Raw genomic sequence first — 18162 nt, 5'->3', positions numbered from 1 at the left:
TCGATGAACATTTTCGATGTATACAGACAAGTGATACAGCAAATTAAATAAGCACGACTTTATAAGTTGTCAGTTGAATATAATAATCTCTTTCCGACTATCTCAACATAGGCATTTTCTTCCAATTCGAATAATTGTTTTGAACGATAAATGATTTATGGCGGGTATGTATAGCTAATAGTTTATTGAATAATGAATAGTCCTTTGAAACGCTATCCGTTTACGATCAAGCTTGAGGTCTTTTGATGAGGCTATAAGAACCGTGTGGTCGTTGGTCGTTCTTTGAGATATGAGATCTCGTTGATCAGTTCAACTCGTCACACGCCACTGTTGCTGTGGATCCAGTCACGAACTGCAGACACTCGGGCGTACACTCCGGGGTAGTTTGGCTGTGCGCAACCGATGCCCCACGATACGACACCGAGCAGTTTGCCCTCGGCCACCAGAGGACCACCGGAATCACCCTGGCAGGCGTCCTTTCCGCCCATCTCGTATCCGGCGCACAGCATCTGATCGGTGATGCCTCCGTAGCTGGCGTACGCTTCGTCACATTTGGCGTGGTTGTAGGTGGGCACGTATGCGGCCCGGAGGCTGGAGCGAGCTTCCGTGGGGCTCTGTAATTAAAATAACAATATTAGGAGATCATATGCATTCGAAATATGTTTAGCATTGTATACATGGGATACTACATTGTACAGGTATCTCAACCTTATACACAAAAAAAAAAGCATAGTAGAATTACTAAATCCGTGGTTTAAATGAACAACAGGCAACCATATTTTTGAGTCAAATATGTTTTGTTGTTTATAATACCGTACGCATAGAAATTTTACTATGTGTTCAATTTGGCTGCGCATAGTAAATTCGACTGCGTTTTAGTAAAATTGTCAATGAAATGATGCATTGTCCTACTTCGTCCCTAGTAAAATTAATATGTTCCATGATGAAACTAGTATGTGTTATGATAAAAATTAGGAGGCGCGAGGAGCTTGATTTAAATAGTAAAATTACTATGTATGTTTGTTTGTTTATTTGCATGCATGTATTATGACATTATTTGAAACATTAAAATTCACACTTCCGACAAACGTCGGTCAATGTTAGTGTGTTCTCCCGATGCTCTGGAAAGATTTTCAAAGTTATGAAACTTTAAAGCAGCTGAAAATTAGTTTTTTTACTCACGGGTTGGATGATTAATGATCCTGAATTAGTGTAAACAACAAGAATGTTTTGCATGGTAAAATTATCATACGCACTGATGTTTTTGAGTCAATAATGTTTTGTTCTCAAAAGTACCATGTGCGTAGTATTTTGTTGATATGAATTGGTGCCACAATGTCTAAATTACTATGCGGACGCTAGTTGTAATAGAAATTATGATGAAATTATCATGATCATAGTATTTTCGACAACAAACATTGAGAGTTATCGAAAATTACCAGGTACATAGTAATTTCAATATTGTTTCATGCGCACTTTTACAAAATCGATGTTAAACTTTTCATGGTTGAAAATACTATAGCGCTGAAATGGTAAAATTATCATGACAGCGTCTTTGGGATAACCACTCAATTTTTTTCCGTGTAGCTTTAGAACTAATTCATTAATATCTACCTATGGGAAGAACAAGAAATTCAAATTACTATAAGAGAAGTTTCTGATAAAAGTCACGAGGAAGTTTTTAAATTAGCTATTTTTTGTGATGCAGAATTCTTCTGAACTCAATTGAAATCTTTCCGTGAAGTTATATTCCGTCTCTTCGCAAAGTTAAATTCTTGTTATAAAATCTGAATTATGAGTTAAAAATTAGGAACTTGAAGTCAAATTCAATGCGTTTGATCATTTTCTGATCTACTCACACTGCCGGCTATAAGTTTGGGATCACCGCCTCGAAAACATGAACATTTTTTGCAACCACATCTCGGCCATCTTATGACATATTGCATTTCTTTTGATAACATTCGAAAGTATGTGAGCTAAATCTCTCGGACTCATTGGGCAAAATGTATACGTTTACTGTATATGACTTAAACATAGCTTAAAGTTTAAACATTTTCCAAAAACTGCACTTGAAATTGAAATCCGATCATCTCAAAATTCAAGTTGCATTTGAATCCTTATTCCATTCTTATCAAAACACATTTGTTGAATTTTGTGCAAAAAAATGCCAATTACTGAAAATGAAGAACACTTAAGTTTTTGACTAAAAATGTTTTTTTTATTAGTTGGTAACTCAGGTGGTTTATGATTAGATTGTGATTTATGATGACATTTATGATAAATTGTAAATCATTTTTTAATGCTGGTCCATACCAATTTAAAAGAAAAGATCTTTCAGTTACCTTATCAAATCGATTGTTTGTATTTGAATTTGCCCCAAAACCATCAGATTGTGATTTTTTTTCTAAATTTTCTTATTGTATTTATTTTAAAATCATAGATGCAATTGTGGCATCTTGATATAAGTTGTCTTTGCGCTCTCACCATACAGATTATACACGAGCCAAACTCAACCAACGATGTAGAGCAATCGCTAGCGCAACTGACCTATGCAGAGTCTAGTCAGCAATCAAGTCAGTTGTGCGGCAGTCTGGATTTGGACCTCAATAGGGTCCAGAACCGGGACTCCACAGCAATCTTAAGCATTGGTGAAACGTTATAGGTATTGAAGTTTTTGTTTTGTTCAGTTTACAATTTTTTCTATTCATTTAACTATAGGGGTGGGCAAAACGGCTCATTTCAATGAGCGGCTCAGAGCCGTTCGCTCAATTCAATGAGCCGGTTCATTTGAACGGCTCAAAAATGAACCGTGTCACGCGGCTAACACTGGACCCGTTCACATACCACGTGGTGAACCTAAGGGAAGGGGGTGGGGGGAGGGGAGGGTGGTTTGGAAATTTACATGTAGAGGGGGGTAGGAGTTTGAGTCATGTCCACGTGGACATACTCACTCCATAACTATTTTTGAACATTGAATAAATATTATGAAATTGTAATTAATATTTTAAAATATCTAGTATTTTAATGAAAACTATAAATAACTTTTTTTAAAAGTGCTAAATTCAAAGCAACATTACGTATTAAACTTCTACTACGAATATAAACTCGGGATTAATGTTTAATGTTATAAAAAAAACATGTTCAATTACACAGAAACATGTCCGCTGGAGTCCTCAATTTTCGTTCATTTATCTCTAGCACACTTTAGCAGCTTTCTCACATTAGCCAAATTAAAGTTAAAATTACATTATAGGCTCACATTTTTCGAGTGTCTGAATTTTGTTAATTTTGTATACGAATACGTATACGGAGCACGAGATATGGCTGAAAAATCAAAGACTCCAGCGCATCCCTCTTTTGTGTGTTGATTAGCAGCAAATTAGCAGCTTTTGGTTCTTCGCCCATCAAATCACAGGTAACATAGACTGAGGAGCGAAGAACAGCAGAAAGCCGTTCGATCGTTCTCTCGAACCAAAGGAACCGTGCTGGGTGGTGGTTCAAAAAAGAGTCGAAAAACGGCTCACAAAAGAACGGCTCGAAAAAGAACGGCTCAAAAAAGAACCGCTCAAAAAAGAACCGCTCAAAAAAGAACCGCAACTCGCTCAACTCTGGTTCACAATCTGAACGGCAAGAGCGGAGTATGGAGAGCCGTTCAATTTGATCAAATAAACGGCTCGGCTCGGACGCTCTGTTCGGTTTTTTTTTCGAGCCGTCCTGTAGCTCTTTTTTAACCACCCACCACCCACCTCGGTTCTTTTGGTTCGGGAGAGCGAACGAACGGATTTCTGCTGTTCTCCGCTCTTCAGTTTGTGTATTGCTTGTTTGGTGATGGGAGAGCAACCAAGAGCTGTTTATTTGAACCGGCTCTTTTGGAAAGAACGAACGAACCCGGACTCGTTTGATTCGAAGAACGGACGGCTCTCCACTTTCCGCTCTTGCATATTGTAGCGGTTAAATATTTCAATCGGTGTTGAGCGGCGGGTCACGGTTCATTTTTGAACCGCGGCTCTTTTTTTAAGAGCCACGGGTCGTTCGTTCTTTTTAAAGAACCGGTTCAAATGAGCGGCTCTTGAGCGCTCGCGCATCACTATTTAACTACCACTTTCAAATTCAAATCCATGAAACGGATTCAAGCAAAGATCAAGTTTTATGATGAATATTCTCAACAAATTATTTTTTTCCAAAATTTTTATTACTTCACTAGCGGACCCGGTGTGCTTTGCAACACCTTCCAAAAATAAATGTAATTTGTAAAAAATTATTCAAATTTAGATTTTTGTAAGCATTTTTTTTAAAATTAAACCTCATCATAGCTCAGAACCAACAACTTTGAAATAAGAGCGGCAGCTGGAGTTCCGAATTGCAATTCAAAGATGGTATACATTAAATACTGAAACTTGATCTCTAATTTGTTTTTCAAGATCTGAAATTTGTACTCTGTTTTTAAAGCTTCATAATGACTTAAATAATGTCAAAATTTATGGATTCTCAACCTTGTTTTTTCCCAAAGTGGGAAGTTAGGAACTTCCATAAAAACATTTGTCACATCTATTCTTGAGTTATGCCAAATATCCGTGCGCAAAACAAATCCTTTCATAAAATATGGCTCCTTCTTTGAAAAGCTCTTTATCTTAAACTTACATGAGAGCTCCCCGATCTTTTCCAATTTTGTCCCCCACTGCTTGAAGAAGATAGGCTGATTTACCCGGCTCGAGTTTACATAAATTTCAAATTGAAAGAAAAAGATTCGCATGTTGGAATTTATTGCATATTGTACTTTATGGAAATAGAATTTCGAAAATCGATCAAACGCGTGAATCGGGACAGTTTTTTTTGAGTATATTCCTTATATCCTGTATTATGATCACCTACAGCTCCTGATTTGCTTTAGATGGCGTATTTTTTGTTGTTGAAAAAATAAGCTATAGAAATTTGAAATAAAACGATGAAAAGGATTTTAAATAACCACTTTCAAACGGCGTTTTTCACCATCCTCTCCCAGCAGTTTGAATATCTATCCTTTTTGCGCAAAATTATGTTAAAAAAAAGTTTCGCCATATGTCAATTTCGTGGACATGAGACATTACAACTTGAAGTTTTCCCAAACAGCTCTTGTCATGGTATGAAAATTATCGATTTTATGCAATGCAAATTTCTTTTTTTTTTAAATAAATTTATTAAAGCAAACAATTTAAATATTTAAAAAAAAACATCAGTTGCAACACGAAATAGATTTTCAGCGTTTTTTATTTTCTCTTTGAAAGTCAAATATTCAAAAATGTTGGCAAAAACAAATTTCTAAGTTAACATTTTCCCCGTTTATTGGGGCAAGTATAATGCAAAGCTTATTTTCAGATGCGTCAGAGTAATGGCTTTAAAATGGATTTGATACGTATATCTGTTTGTTTGTTTTGTCAAATTTCATTGATATTTATATCTGCATTATTGCTGCAGTATAAATTTATGTTTGTTACTCCACTTTTAACGAATGCTGTTCAAAGCAAATGACCTTCATTACCAAAGACATTTAAGAATTTTAAATATCCGCTTCAGTTTTCGGAATCAACGCATCAAAACTCAGAATACCCCTTCTGGTCTTTCCAACATATTGAATCAAAGGATGAATTTCTTAAAAGTTCGATATTTGCTCTTGCCCCACCGTGTGAGTTGTCAGGAGGGAATATTTTTTTAAAACTGTAGGGGTTTATTAAAAATTTCTCATAAAAATTTTGCTTCCAGTTGAATATCAGTTCTAATGTCTCACTTTTTAAAAAAGATGTGGATCAAAAGTCTCTTTTACGCAGCCATGTAACACAAAAACACTTTTCATGTTAAGTACGTACTGGAATTGGTATGTTAACAAAAAGTACGATATTTTTTTAAAGAATTATTTAAAATAAAAAGCTCCCATTTTCATTTCTAAATTCGTTTCAGTTGTGTATTTAGGCTGAAGTAACCATTTCTAGAAGAAAACATTTTTTTTTTTTTGTAACAAAGAAAACTTGGACGTTTGAACATGCTCTAGTGTTCCTTGAATGAAAATTCTTTCGGAAAATGAATTCCCTCACTTTTGTTCAATAAAAATTAGTTTATTTCACTGATACCTTTCTCTTATGCACACGTCAGTTCTATCTTATCTAATTTAAAGAAGAGGCTCTTGATCAGCTCATGTGTCGGATCGGGTTTTTTTTTTATCTTCTTTAAATTTGAATAGCGCTTGATAAAACTTCAGTTAAGTACTTTTTTTTTCATGTTCAACAAAATGTTTGCGATTTACCTCTGTAAAACATCTTATTCATATTTCTGTTATCAATATGATTGTAAAATAACTTTGTTGGCGAAATGGGTTAAAAGATTGTATCTACGTAAATTCTTTACTTTCTGTATTTTTTTTTTCAATTGTCCCCAAAGTGTCCTATCCCAAGTAACAATTTAAATTCCAATAGGCTTTGTAAGCAAATGAGGTTGTTTTATAAAAGATTCAAAAAGTCTTTGTTATCCTTTAAGGTATTTCGATAAGAACTCTATAAAAACGTTCTTCAAGATAGCTACAAAACCTTTATAAAACTTTTTACAAAAGTGTCAATTATGTTTCTTTTGATGTTTTTGTAAGAGATTTCAAGAGTTCTATAAAACCATTTCCACACTTCCTTATGAAATCTGAAATATCTTCCGAATAAAATCATAATTGCTTTTATATAGTACAAATTGACTGTGACCCTTATAAAGAAAGAAAACTTTGATTATAACCTAATAGTTTAATAGTATTACAAATTGACAGTCAAAATACCCTTAAATAACCCTTATGAATATAAAAAGTCCCAATTAAAACCTTATAGTTTAATAGTATTACAAATTGTCTTTTAAAATACCATTAAATAACCCTTTTTAAGAAAGAAAGCTTTGAATAAAACTTAATAGTTTTATAGGTAGCAAATAACTCCGTATGAGGTCTTCGTCAAGAAAAAAATGTACAACGCCAAACAGAATGTAAACAAACTTTTTGCATTTTGATATATTGTAAAATTTATTGTCAATATTTCCTTTTTTATCTTCACACCAGTTACAAAATGTATAATCTAACTTTTAGGGAGTTCGTTCGTTTTCAATTATGGCTAACATTGATTCCATCAAGCATGTTTTGAATCGAAAATGCCCGCCGGAAGGCTGTGACGTTCTTGATCTTACATAACACATCGACTCCACAGCACCCACATTCACTGGTCCATTCCTGTGCTCCATTTCTTCCTTTTTAGAGGTACTTGTTGTTCCGATGATGCTTCAGTTTACCGTAGTACCGTAAAACCATTCTTTAAACGATGGCCTTCAAAAACAGAGCGGATCCCATCCGCTTTGGTGGCCACTATTTGTGCTATCATCGCCACAAGGCGCGAGTGACCACAGTCCCGGCTTCGGCTTTGGGACTCTTTTCGCGGCGCACAATCCAAGATCCGAGTTCGTTCAGCTTCACTTGTCCGAAATGAGTAACCGGTTTGCCGTAGTAACGGGCTGGACTTTGGTATATTATTTTCCCGGATAAATCACCAAAACCCATCTGGGTTCTTCTGTACGCTCTAGTTAAACGTCAAATAACCTTAAAAAAGGAAGCTTTGCATAAAACATAATAGTTTTATAGCCAACAAATTTCTCCGGATATGGTTTTCTTCAAGAAAAAATGTAGATAAAATGTTCTATAAGATGCATAAGGGATTTAACCAAGTCCAATTATTCCAGAAAAGGAATTTATCTAGACAATCTAGTTTTATAACTGACTTTTATAAATCAAATAGGAATTATTGTTCATTCCCCATTTTTTAAAGGGAAAATGTAAAAAAAATATTTTTTTTTATTGAATGTTATTGCGTTAAAAGTAATTTTTTACAGTATTTTGAAGAAAAATATTAATTTCGCAGAATGTTAAATCAAATTATGACGAAGAAAACAAGGAAAAATACATTTTCACAAAACGGAATGCTATTATCAAGAAAATTAATTGATTTGTTTTAGTTAATTTCGAAGGTTTAATGTGGGGCGCATTTTCATTGCTAGTTTTTCAAAAAATTAATCGATAAAATCAGAAGCGCAATATCTTTATGCGAGAAGAACTTGAAAAAATCTAATGTAACTTTAGAGTTTTGATTATTGGATAGAGAAAATATAAAAACATTAAGTCACAATGATTTGATTTGTTATAAACATTTTTAAACCATCTATTGGAGAGAATTGATTCAATCAAGAAGTTTTTTTCTATCACGAGAATTCATGGTCTTAGAAGAGTTTTTGGTAAAGGCCTTATATATTCCCATGGTTTTATAAAGTATTTTAATTCCTGTCTGGAAAACCTCCTGTAGGTGGGCCTTTTTGTATATATAAGCGTTTTATAAATGTTTTGAAGGAACTTATGAAATTTGGTGTTGATTTCAGGCGAGGTTTTATAGATCTCTTGTAGATTCTTATAAAACTAAAATTGTTACTTGGGTATCATTATTTCATTAGAATCAGTACTAAATTTATATTTTTAGACAACAAATGCTTCCTACATTAACACGATCTAAATTGGCAAAAAAAATTTATATGTTTTATTCGATCTTCAAAATGACAATCTGGGTCACATCTAGGCGTCATTCATAACATGGTGCTGTACAAATGAGCTATGAATTAAGTTGAAAAAAAAATTACATCAAGAGTTCATATCGCCACCCCTTGCATTGAGAAAATGCTTGGTTGAGAAATACGCGCCAAAATATTCCCACTGATCAGTATGCTATGCCATGGTTACTATCCTCTCGCGACGCCTTGACCATGGAGACGAAAAACAAACTGCCCCAAGGAAAAAAAAATAGAGAAAATGGATGCCATGACTTTAATTTGTTTCGAAAAACTACAAATTTTGTATAGGAGCCCCCTCTCCCTTAAGTCGGAGCGGTTTGTAACTATTACAGAAACCATCTCCGGGCCCAAAAACCTTCAGATGCCAATTTTGACGGTGATTGGTTCAGTAGTTTCCGAGTCTATAGGGAACAGACAGACAGACACACATTCATTTTTATATATATAGATTAAATTTGGATAAATGACTTGTTCTGTTAGCACTCAAATACCTAAAAAATAGGAAAAATAATCCATATGCAAGGGGTTTTTAAACTTTTGAATAATAAAGACTGGGAGAACGATCAAGGAATATCTAAATAAGGTAGTGTCGAGAGCCATATTGGATTTTTTTGTGACGTCACAAAAACGATTGTATCGAAAATTTATGTGAGAATGGTAGGAATTTCAAAGAAAAGCACGTTTTAAATCGGAATCGAATTCCAATTTCATTTCTGATTTGTTGTAGCCTCTATTTGACTATGTAATGGAGTTTTTTTGTCCTTTGAAGATTGCATCAAGGTTTTTTTCTTAATTTATTAATGAATGCAATGTCGCCTTGAAGCTAAAGCGTTTAAAAAATGAAGAAAATATCAACTTCAAAAAGGTCTTGCTGGTAGATATTGAGTGTTCAACTGATTGTCATGATTTCAATCCAACCGGTTTACCATATACAATTCTTATGTAGAACAATTAACATTAATTCATGATTGTTAACTCAGTTTACTAAAATGCCAATAAAAGATTGTGTTTTTGTATAAAAAATTGTGTATTGATCTTTTTATTGTAATGAGGAGCTTAAAATGCACTGACTTGAACATTTTCATGGAAAACTTTGAACTAATTTTAAAGTTTTGCAAATTTTAGTGGTGAAAATCCACCATTTTTTCGAACTTCGATGATCTATTATAAAGAAAAATTAATTGAAAATGAAACTTTTTTGCCTAAACATCTAATTCTCCGACAATTGTGAATTCTCGTCAAAAAGAAATATTTGTAATTCTGTGATTTGACCCAAAAACTTTGAAAAATAGCCAATCGACAATACTTTAGTCATAACATTTTCATGAATAAGCTTTGAAAAGCTTATACCAGTGGTGTCTAAATTTAATTCATGAAAATCCATGAAGTCTGTAAAAAAAATTCTAGAATCGAGAATGAAAACTGTAACTTTGACAAAGTTTGCTAAAAATCTGTGACATTGTGATTTTTTGTGTGATTGAATAGCAAAAAAAAAGAGTTTTTTACCGTTTGTAAAAAAAATCTGATCTTCGAGAACAAAATTTGAATAGTGAAAAAACTTTTCGAAAATAGGCACAGGAAAAGAATTTTAAATCTACAAATTTGTTTAGCGGCGATTAACCAGTTAATCAGTTAATCAAATTTCGATAACGATTCGACATCGCACGATAGGAAGACAGTGTGTTAAAAAAAATGTTTTTCTCATTCAAAGTTTTCGCTGAGATTAAGCTCCATAATTCCATTTTAAACTGAAGTGATGACGAATAGTAGCATCAGTTTTAACCAAAAACAGTTTTTTTTTTTTCTAGAAAAGGACTCAAACCTTTTTCGAATTCAGAATTTTCGTTTCAAACAAACAATGTCTCTGATTGTAAGAAAAATCAGTGAAAAAGTTCAAGTCGATGAAAAAAATTTAAACTATTAAAAAATGACCTAGATTTAGTTATACAGATACCTGTTCAATTTTGGCTGGTATTATTCACCTTGTATTAAAAAAAATGGTGTTAAATTTTTGTTTCCTTTTGAAACGTGAATTCGTTTTATTTTCCCTTTTTATCGTCACAAATTTGTCGTTATAAATGACGTTATGCTCTGCAAACTATTAAATCATAAATATTATTTTGAGTGCGGCCCGCTAAAAAGATTTAAAATTCAATTTGTCCCGTTGCTTCAAAAAGTCGCTCACCCCAGATCTAAACAACTACAAAACTCTTTATTTTAAAATTATGGAAACATTAGGTATTTAGCTCAGTTGATAAAACAATTATTTCCCGAACCGATTTCCTTGAGTTCGAGCTCGAGTGTTAACATCAACCACAAGTAAATCGGATAGGTTTTCAACACTATACTACCAATTGAATCCTTATGTATTATAAAATTTCTGACCTGGTGTGCTTTGCTACACTTAGCAGAATCGAAGAAATTTATCGTGAAAATTATTAATATTTTTGTATGTTAGATCGTTTTTAATTGAAATTTCAAATTCAAGAACAACCTCTTTCAATGAGAGTTTCTTAAAATTCGAAAAGTAACGGCAATTAAGATTGATTCTAATTCTGAAATTATTTATGACTAAACTTCATAAGTTCTCGGCACTTTTTCAAATTTTTTTCATACAAGCTTTGTCATTTTTGCTAAACTTTATGGAATGAAATAATATGTTTAGCAGCTTGAAAAACATACTCCTTTTCTGCTGCAATTTTCACCAATCTTGCTGACGTTATGAATTGATTCTTAATAACTAAAATGGTAGTTAAACTCATTAAAAAGCATTATACGGGATTTGTAACGAGTTTTCCATCAAGTATAAATTAATTGCGTAGTTTTTAAATTTGAAATATGATATTGAGTGGAATCATTTTTGATCTTGAGTAGAAATCATAGCTTCCAAAACCAACCGGTACGTGCGCTGCCTTATGCCAGTTTTTACCCCTGAATGTATGCAGCACCTTTCTATTTTTCTTATGTCGGTTTTAGGGACAGAAAAGATGTACTTAAATGAAGTTCGAATAGAACCAAAAATTAATGTAAATTATTGTCACAGCGTACCAGACCAGAACTCTCTGCCCCAATTTTGATATGATTATTTTTATTTGAATTTAGTGAAAATTAAATGAAATATAAAAAAATTATTATAGTCATCCGAAGGGGCTGGATTGGAAAAAAGAAAAGCTGAAATTTTGTAAATCTGCGCAGTCTGGTTTGCCTTAAACATTAAATGATAATCATGAAAAATTACAAGTTTCACGCTGATTCGAGTTAACCTTCTGTTTCTAATAATTTAAGTAGTTTTGATGAAATTTTCACCTAAGACATGATAGAGAAGCTTGTTTGCCGCAAAAAAAAAAAACAAATAAAAACTTCATTCGTAGCCATTAATTGGGATATTTTTGAAAAATAATGAAATTACCATCTTACCCCGCTGGTGCGTCTTGTACAGTTTTCCCTTAAATAGTTCCGCTCAAGATCAGATTTCGGCTAGCTCAACTCGAGATCATTTAGCCTACTTGTACTTAGATTCAAGTATCTAAGACTGCTAAGATACTTGATTCCTTGGCTATATCTCGAAACTGGAATGTCTTACGTAGGAGGCCTTCAGTATCAGAGGGGTGCCAGAGCCAAAATCAACAAAATTGAGTTATGTATACCTAACGATTCTTCATGTTTCAATGTACATCTGGTGCAAAACTCAGATTGTTTTTTTTTTAACACTTTTTTGATTGAATTAAAATTGCTCGAATTCGAAAAACATATGAAAAATCGAGCACCTTCACAACTTAGAAGCGCGAAGCTATCATTAAGGCACTTGCACCCCTTTGATCCCAAGAGCTTCATAGATCAAATGTTCTAGAAAAAAAAGTCAAACAGTACAAAATAACAAACCTGTGATCACAATAAAAATTTGTTTGAGTTATTGCACTTTGTTTGAAAAATCTAAGAAATTGTGACTTGAAGATCTTTTTTTATCACTTTAACATGTTTCCCACACACAAAAAAAAAAAATAATAACAATATAGATATATTTCAATATGTCAATCAGTTATACTTAACTGCCAATCAAAGCAACAGTAAACTCTCAATTTTATTAAGAAAAAGTTTACCAAAATGTACATATGTGTAACTATGTTATGGGTTCACTTGATCCCTGGAGTCTGAAAAGATATATTTTTCTTCGAAATGGATATTTATTATTCCCAATCTTGATTTTATTAGTATTAATCCAATGACTTATATTTATCTAGTAAAAGGACTCAAAAAAGTGCTTTTATCTAAAAGTAAGAAAATTGCGCCTTTAAGTATGCAATCATTTTAGGGTAGAAAAAAACCTTTTAGAATTCTTTTTGTCTGGCACTTATAAATTGTGAAATGAAACCTAATTTGACCAAAAAAGTCAATGGAACTTTAACCTTTAGATTTTGCATGATTTTTGTCAAAGCATAGGGCACCCTGATTGAAGGATCAAGTCTCCTTTAATAAAGCATCAAGTCTCATTTAACTTTCAAAATATCAGTTTTTAGTCCCACGAAAACGCTTCTAGTTCATCTACGGGATCATGTAACGATCTAACTTTTGCAGCATATAAACTTGAAATTAGACGCTGTCATTTGCAAAAGTTAAAAAAAAAATGATGAAAATAAGAAAAAATGGATCAAGTATCCCCATTCTCCCCTACGGATAATCGGTAAACCTGATTATCGAGTATACGTAGTAATCGAGTCCAACCTGTAAAAAATTTTAAATCAGTAAGATACATGAGTGGCAGAATATACTCTTGAAAAGCTTTCGTTTTAGACAGAATACGCATAAGACTGAGAATCAGTGTTTAGAACAGAATTTCAGAATTCAGAATTTAGAATTTAAAACCGAAATTTACAATTAGTTATTTGGAACCAGCATCAGAAAGCAGAACTTAGAATGCATAATTCTCAATTCAGAATGCATAATTTGGAGGCCGACATCAGAGGCCAAATTTCGAAAATGAATCAAGAATTCGAATTCTGAATCAGAATACATAGGTATTTCATATTTAATATGGTATAATTCATATTTTCCTATTCTTTTTTTTAAACTTTAAATATTTAGACCTATCATTTTTAGTGTTCTGAAGAATGAAAACTTAATTTGTTATTTTCAAAGCATAAAAGCTTACCTGAGTAAGACCCCAGCCGGAAATTTTACACAGCGTATCATCCATATAGGATTCATCCTGTTCCGGAAGTGCGACCGGTTGAGCGTTTTTCGAAAGGGCTATGTTGTTTGCCAGCTCCAGCAGCGAATAATCGTAGTCGATTGTGCTATCGTCGTACTCCGGATGCTGTATAATTCTCTTGATTCTCATCAGCACACCACCTCGGGCATGTCTGCTGGAACCGACTCGGATTCGAAGGCTGAAAACGGTTCTTCCATCGGTACAGTGGGCTGCCGTTAGAATCCATTTTCTGGCGATGATGGATCCACCACAAATGTGACTTCCGAAAGATTGCAACGAAATTTGGTACGGAGCATCGGAAATGTCAATCTGGAATCCTCCGACGATTCGTGGAGCTCCTGGCACTGAAGGAGTTGTTGGAGCAGTCTCGTAACGAGGGCGAGAGCGAGCGCGAACTTTTTTGGGATCCGGTAGAGCACTACAGCTCACGAGAAAAAGTGCGACGCACAGGAAAGAATAAAGACACCGGGCCATCTTTCACCTTAGATAAGTACTAGAATCCTATTGCACTGAATCAATTATTCAAAACTAACAGGCACAATCACTCAGACTTGTGCTTTTATACTTGATATCAATAATCAAACCTCTTGTACGGAATTGATAAATAAGAATTATCCTCTTTGATTTTCATCGTTGATTGTTCTTATCTTTGAAACATCGTTATCGTTCCGTAACAAATATCAATCGCGCGATTACTGTCTCTTACCGGATATAAGCGGTAAATCGATCAATCATCCAGGATCTTTCAATCAGTATCAGGCTGAAAAGCCTTAAACTTAGTATTCCAGCTAAATGACTCAGTTATTGACTAGTTATGGTTCACTACAATTCGCGTGGGTTTAGTTTGCTGGCGCACGCTTTACAACCCTTCTAAACGAACGTTTGCGCCTACAATAAAACGAACTTTGCCAGTTATATCGAGTCGAACGACTCAAAACAAACTGAGACTCGGTTTTAACAATCCGCATTAGGTCTAGGGAAAATAACCAAATTAGCGGATCATGGGAAAGTGGTTTCCCGCTCATCAAATGTGTAACGCTGCGTTGTCTACACTCGTCGTAACTATTCTACTGTTCACTTGATGCCTAGGCTAATGTCTGCCATTAGAACGAATTATGCATACGACAGCCTTGCAGCTTCCACACTGTCTCTTCGTCTACAACCAATAGGTACCGGGAATCACTAAAGCGAGGATTTCGACGATTTCCGCAGACTTATGATAATGGCTATTTGTTTCCCACGTGCAGGGAATAAAAATGAATTGATATGTAATCAGAGTGAAAATTTATTTATATGGAGTGTTTACAACAAACTTGTTTACCAAATATATCACGGAAACAAAAGTGAAGCAGTAGATATTTTTTAGAGCAAATAGAATTTGCTTGCATGGCGTTATATTACCTGAAATGAACTGGTTCCATCTAGGTAGGCTCTAGATCGCAGATCTTATATTATCTCCCAATCTCTATCGAAAGCATAGAACGTCGAGATCTATTACGAAAAAAAAAATTTGACCAAAAATCGACTTTCCAGGACTGCAATTTTTGTCCTTATTTTGAGACAATGATTATCATTTAACTCATTTTTGTTATTTTTATCATTTAATTCGCTTTATTTTATTTATTTTTGTTTTAAACTAGGTGTTACTTGTATTCCTAATTTTGAAACCAGCGAACAGCAGGAAATGAACATATTCTGAAATCCTTGCCATTCCTACAATTTTTACGGTACTTTGAAATTTATTTAAAGAGCACTTTAATAACAACCAAAAAGACAATTAAAAAGACGCTAAAATTAAAAGTAAAATCAGCCTAGGATTTTAGTGAAACTGTGTGTCGATCAGCTGAAAGATAAAATTTTATCTCTTACAAGTTTTTTGAATAAATATTTAGGTACCTATTCTTCATAAACATAGAAAAAAAAAATTCTTCTCAATACATAAAATAGATAGGCAATTCAAACTTCTTCAAACATCCCAGCAAACATTTAAGAAGGTATATCGTAAGAACAATAGAATCACTAAGAAGGAATGATCGTATTAAATTTACCAAAACAGCATATCGATTCGGAGTCATTGTTGAATTTCCCAAACCCTGGAATCTGAAAAGCATCGTCTTGGTCCAAAGCTCATCAGTAATTTTTGTAGAATTTTTGAATAAAGTTAACAAGAGTAAATTTGAACTTTTAGGAGTGTATGAGGCAAAACAAATTTCTCTCATCAATCCACCGACCAGTGCGAAAGTACAAATTTTACTTTCTTAGAGAGTGATTTTCCAGAAACCTTTTTCAATGCTGAAAATCTCCTGTTATACATTGCACAATTAATAAAGTAGGTTTCGATTTGTTCTGGCACATTCTTGCAGATTCATGCATGTGAATTCGCTTAAATTTCGTTGAAGGTTTTGTTTGATTAAGGGTTTTTCTAAAAAAAGTCAAAATAACAGAGTAAGATTTTTGGTAGTTACCATGGAAAGACAGAAGTTCAAAATCTATAATTACAACAAAAATAGCAGACAGCCATTGAATAATCAAGCTGACAACGATAAAAATGACAAAAATGACAAAAATGACAAAAATGACAAAAATGACAAAAATGACAAAAATGACAAAAATGACAAAAATGACAAAAATGACAAAAATGACAAAAATGACAAAAATGACAAAAATGACAAAAATGACAAAAATGACAAAAATGACAAAAATGACAAAAATGACAAAAATGACAAAAATGACAAAAATGACAAAAATGACAAAAATGACAAAAATGACAAAAATGACAAAAATGACAAAAATGACAAAAATGACAAAAATGACAAAAACGACAAAAACGACAAAAATGACAAAAATGACAAAAATGACAAAAATGACAAAAATGACAAAAATGACAAAAATGACAAAAATGACAAAAATGACAAAAATGACAAAAATGACAAAAATGACAAAAATGACAAAAATGACAAAAATGACAAAAATGACAAAAATGACAAAAATGACAAAAATGACAAAAATGACAAAAATGACAAAAATGACAAAAATGACAAAAATGACAAAAATGACAAAAATGACAAAAATGACAAAAATGACAAAAATGACAAAAATGACAAAAATGACAAAAATGACAAAAATGACAAAAATGACAAAAATGACAAAAATGACAAAAATGACAAAAATGACAAAAATGGCAAAAATGACAAAAATGACAAAAATGACAAAAATGACAAAAATGACAAAAATGACAAAAATGACAAAAATGACAAAAATGAAAAAAATGACAAAAATGAAAAAAATGATAAAAATGATAAAAATGATAAAAATGATAAAAATGATAAAAATGACAAAAATGACAAAAATGACAAAAATGACAAAAATGACAAAAATGACAAAAATGACAAAAATGACAAAAATGACAAAAATGACAAAAATGACAAAAATGACAAAAATGACAAAAATGACAAAAATGACAAAAATGACAAAAATGACAAAAATGACAAAAATGACAAAAATGACAAAAATGACAAAAATGACAAAAATGACAAAAATGACAAAAATGACAAAAATGACAAAAATGACAAAAATGACAAAAATGACAAAAATGACAAAAATGACAAAAATGACAAAAATGACAAAAATGACAAAAATGACAAAAATGACAAAAATGACAAAAATGACAAAAATGACAAAAATGACAAAAATGACAAAAATGACAAAAATGACAAAAATGACAAAAATGACAAAAATGACAAAAATGACAAAAATGACAAAAATGACAAAAATGACAAAAATGACAAAAATGACAAAAATGACAAAAATGACAAAAATGACAAAAATGACAAAAATGACAAAAATGACAAAAATGACAAAAATGACAAAAATGACAAAAATGACAAAAATGACAAAAATGACAAAAATGACAAAAATGACAAAAATGACAAAAATGACAAAAATGACAAAAATGACAAAAATGACAAAAATGACAAAAATGACAAAAATGACAAAAATGACAAAAATGACAAAAATGACAAAAATGACAAAAATGACAAAAATGACAAAAATGACAAAAATGACAAAAATGACAAAAATGACAAAAATGACAAAAATGACAAAAATGACAAAAATGACAAAAATGACAAAAATGACAAAAATGACAAAAATGACAAAAATGACAAAAATGACAAAAATGACAAAAATGACAAAAATGACAAAAATGACAAAAATGACAAAAATGACAAAAATGACAAAAATGACAAAAATGACAAAAATGACAAAAATGACAAAAATGACAAAAATGACAAAAATGACAAAAATGACAAAAATGACAAAAATGACAAAAATGACAAAAATAG

The 18162-nt window shown here is 32.5% G+C and overlaps 1 protein-coding gene across 1 annotated transcript; it reads right to left on the bottom strand.

Moving 5' to 3' along the window:
• Positions 1-154: 154 nt before the first annotated feature.
• On the bottom strand, positions 155-14738 carry LOC129748442 (trypsin-1-like). The gene is made up of 2 exons (XM_055743067.1): positions 13760-14738; positions 155-614 (listed from the first exon to the last, which is right to left on the bottom strand). The coding sequence occupies exons 1-2, from the start codon at positions 14291-14293 to the stop codon at positions 318-320; spliced, it is 831 nt and encodes a 276-aa protein (XP_055599042.1). The 5' UTR covers positions 14294-14738; the 3' UTR covers positions 155-317.
• Positions 14739-18162: the final 3424 nt, after the last annotated feature.

This window comes from Uranotaenia lowii, chromosome 2 (genome assembly GCF_029784155.1).
Source record: "Uranotaenia lowii strain MFRU-FL chromosome 2, ASM2978415v1, whole genome shotgun sequence".
In the NCBI taxonomy this organism is placed as follows: domain Eukaryota; kingdom Metazoa; phylum Arthropoda; class Insecta; order Diptera; family Culicidae; genus Uranotaenia; species Uranotaenia lowii.
Note: the sequence above shows the minus strand (reverse complement) of the source record. Positions and strands in the feature narration are given on the sequence as shown.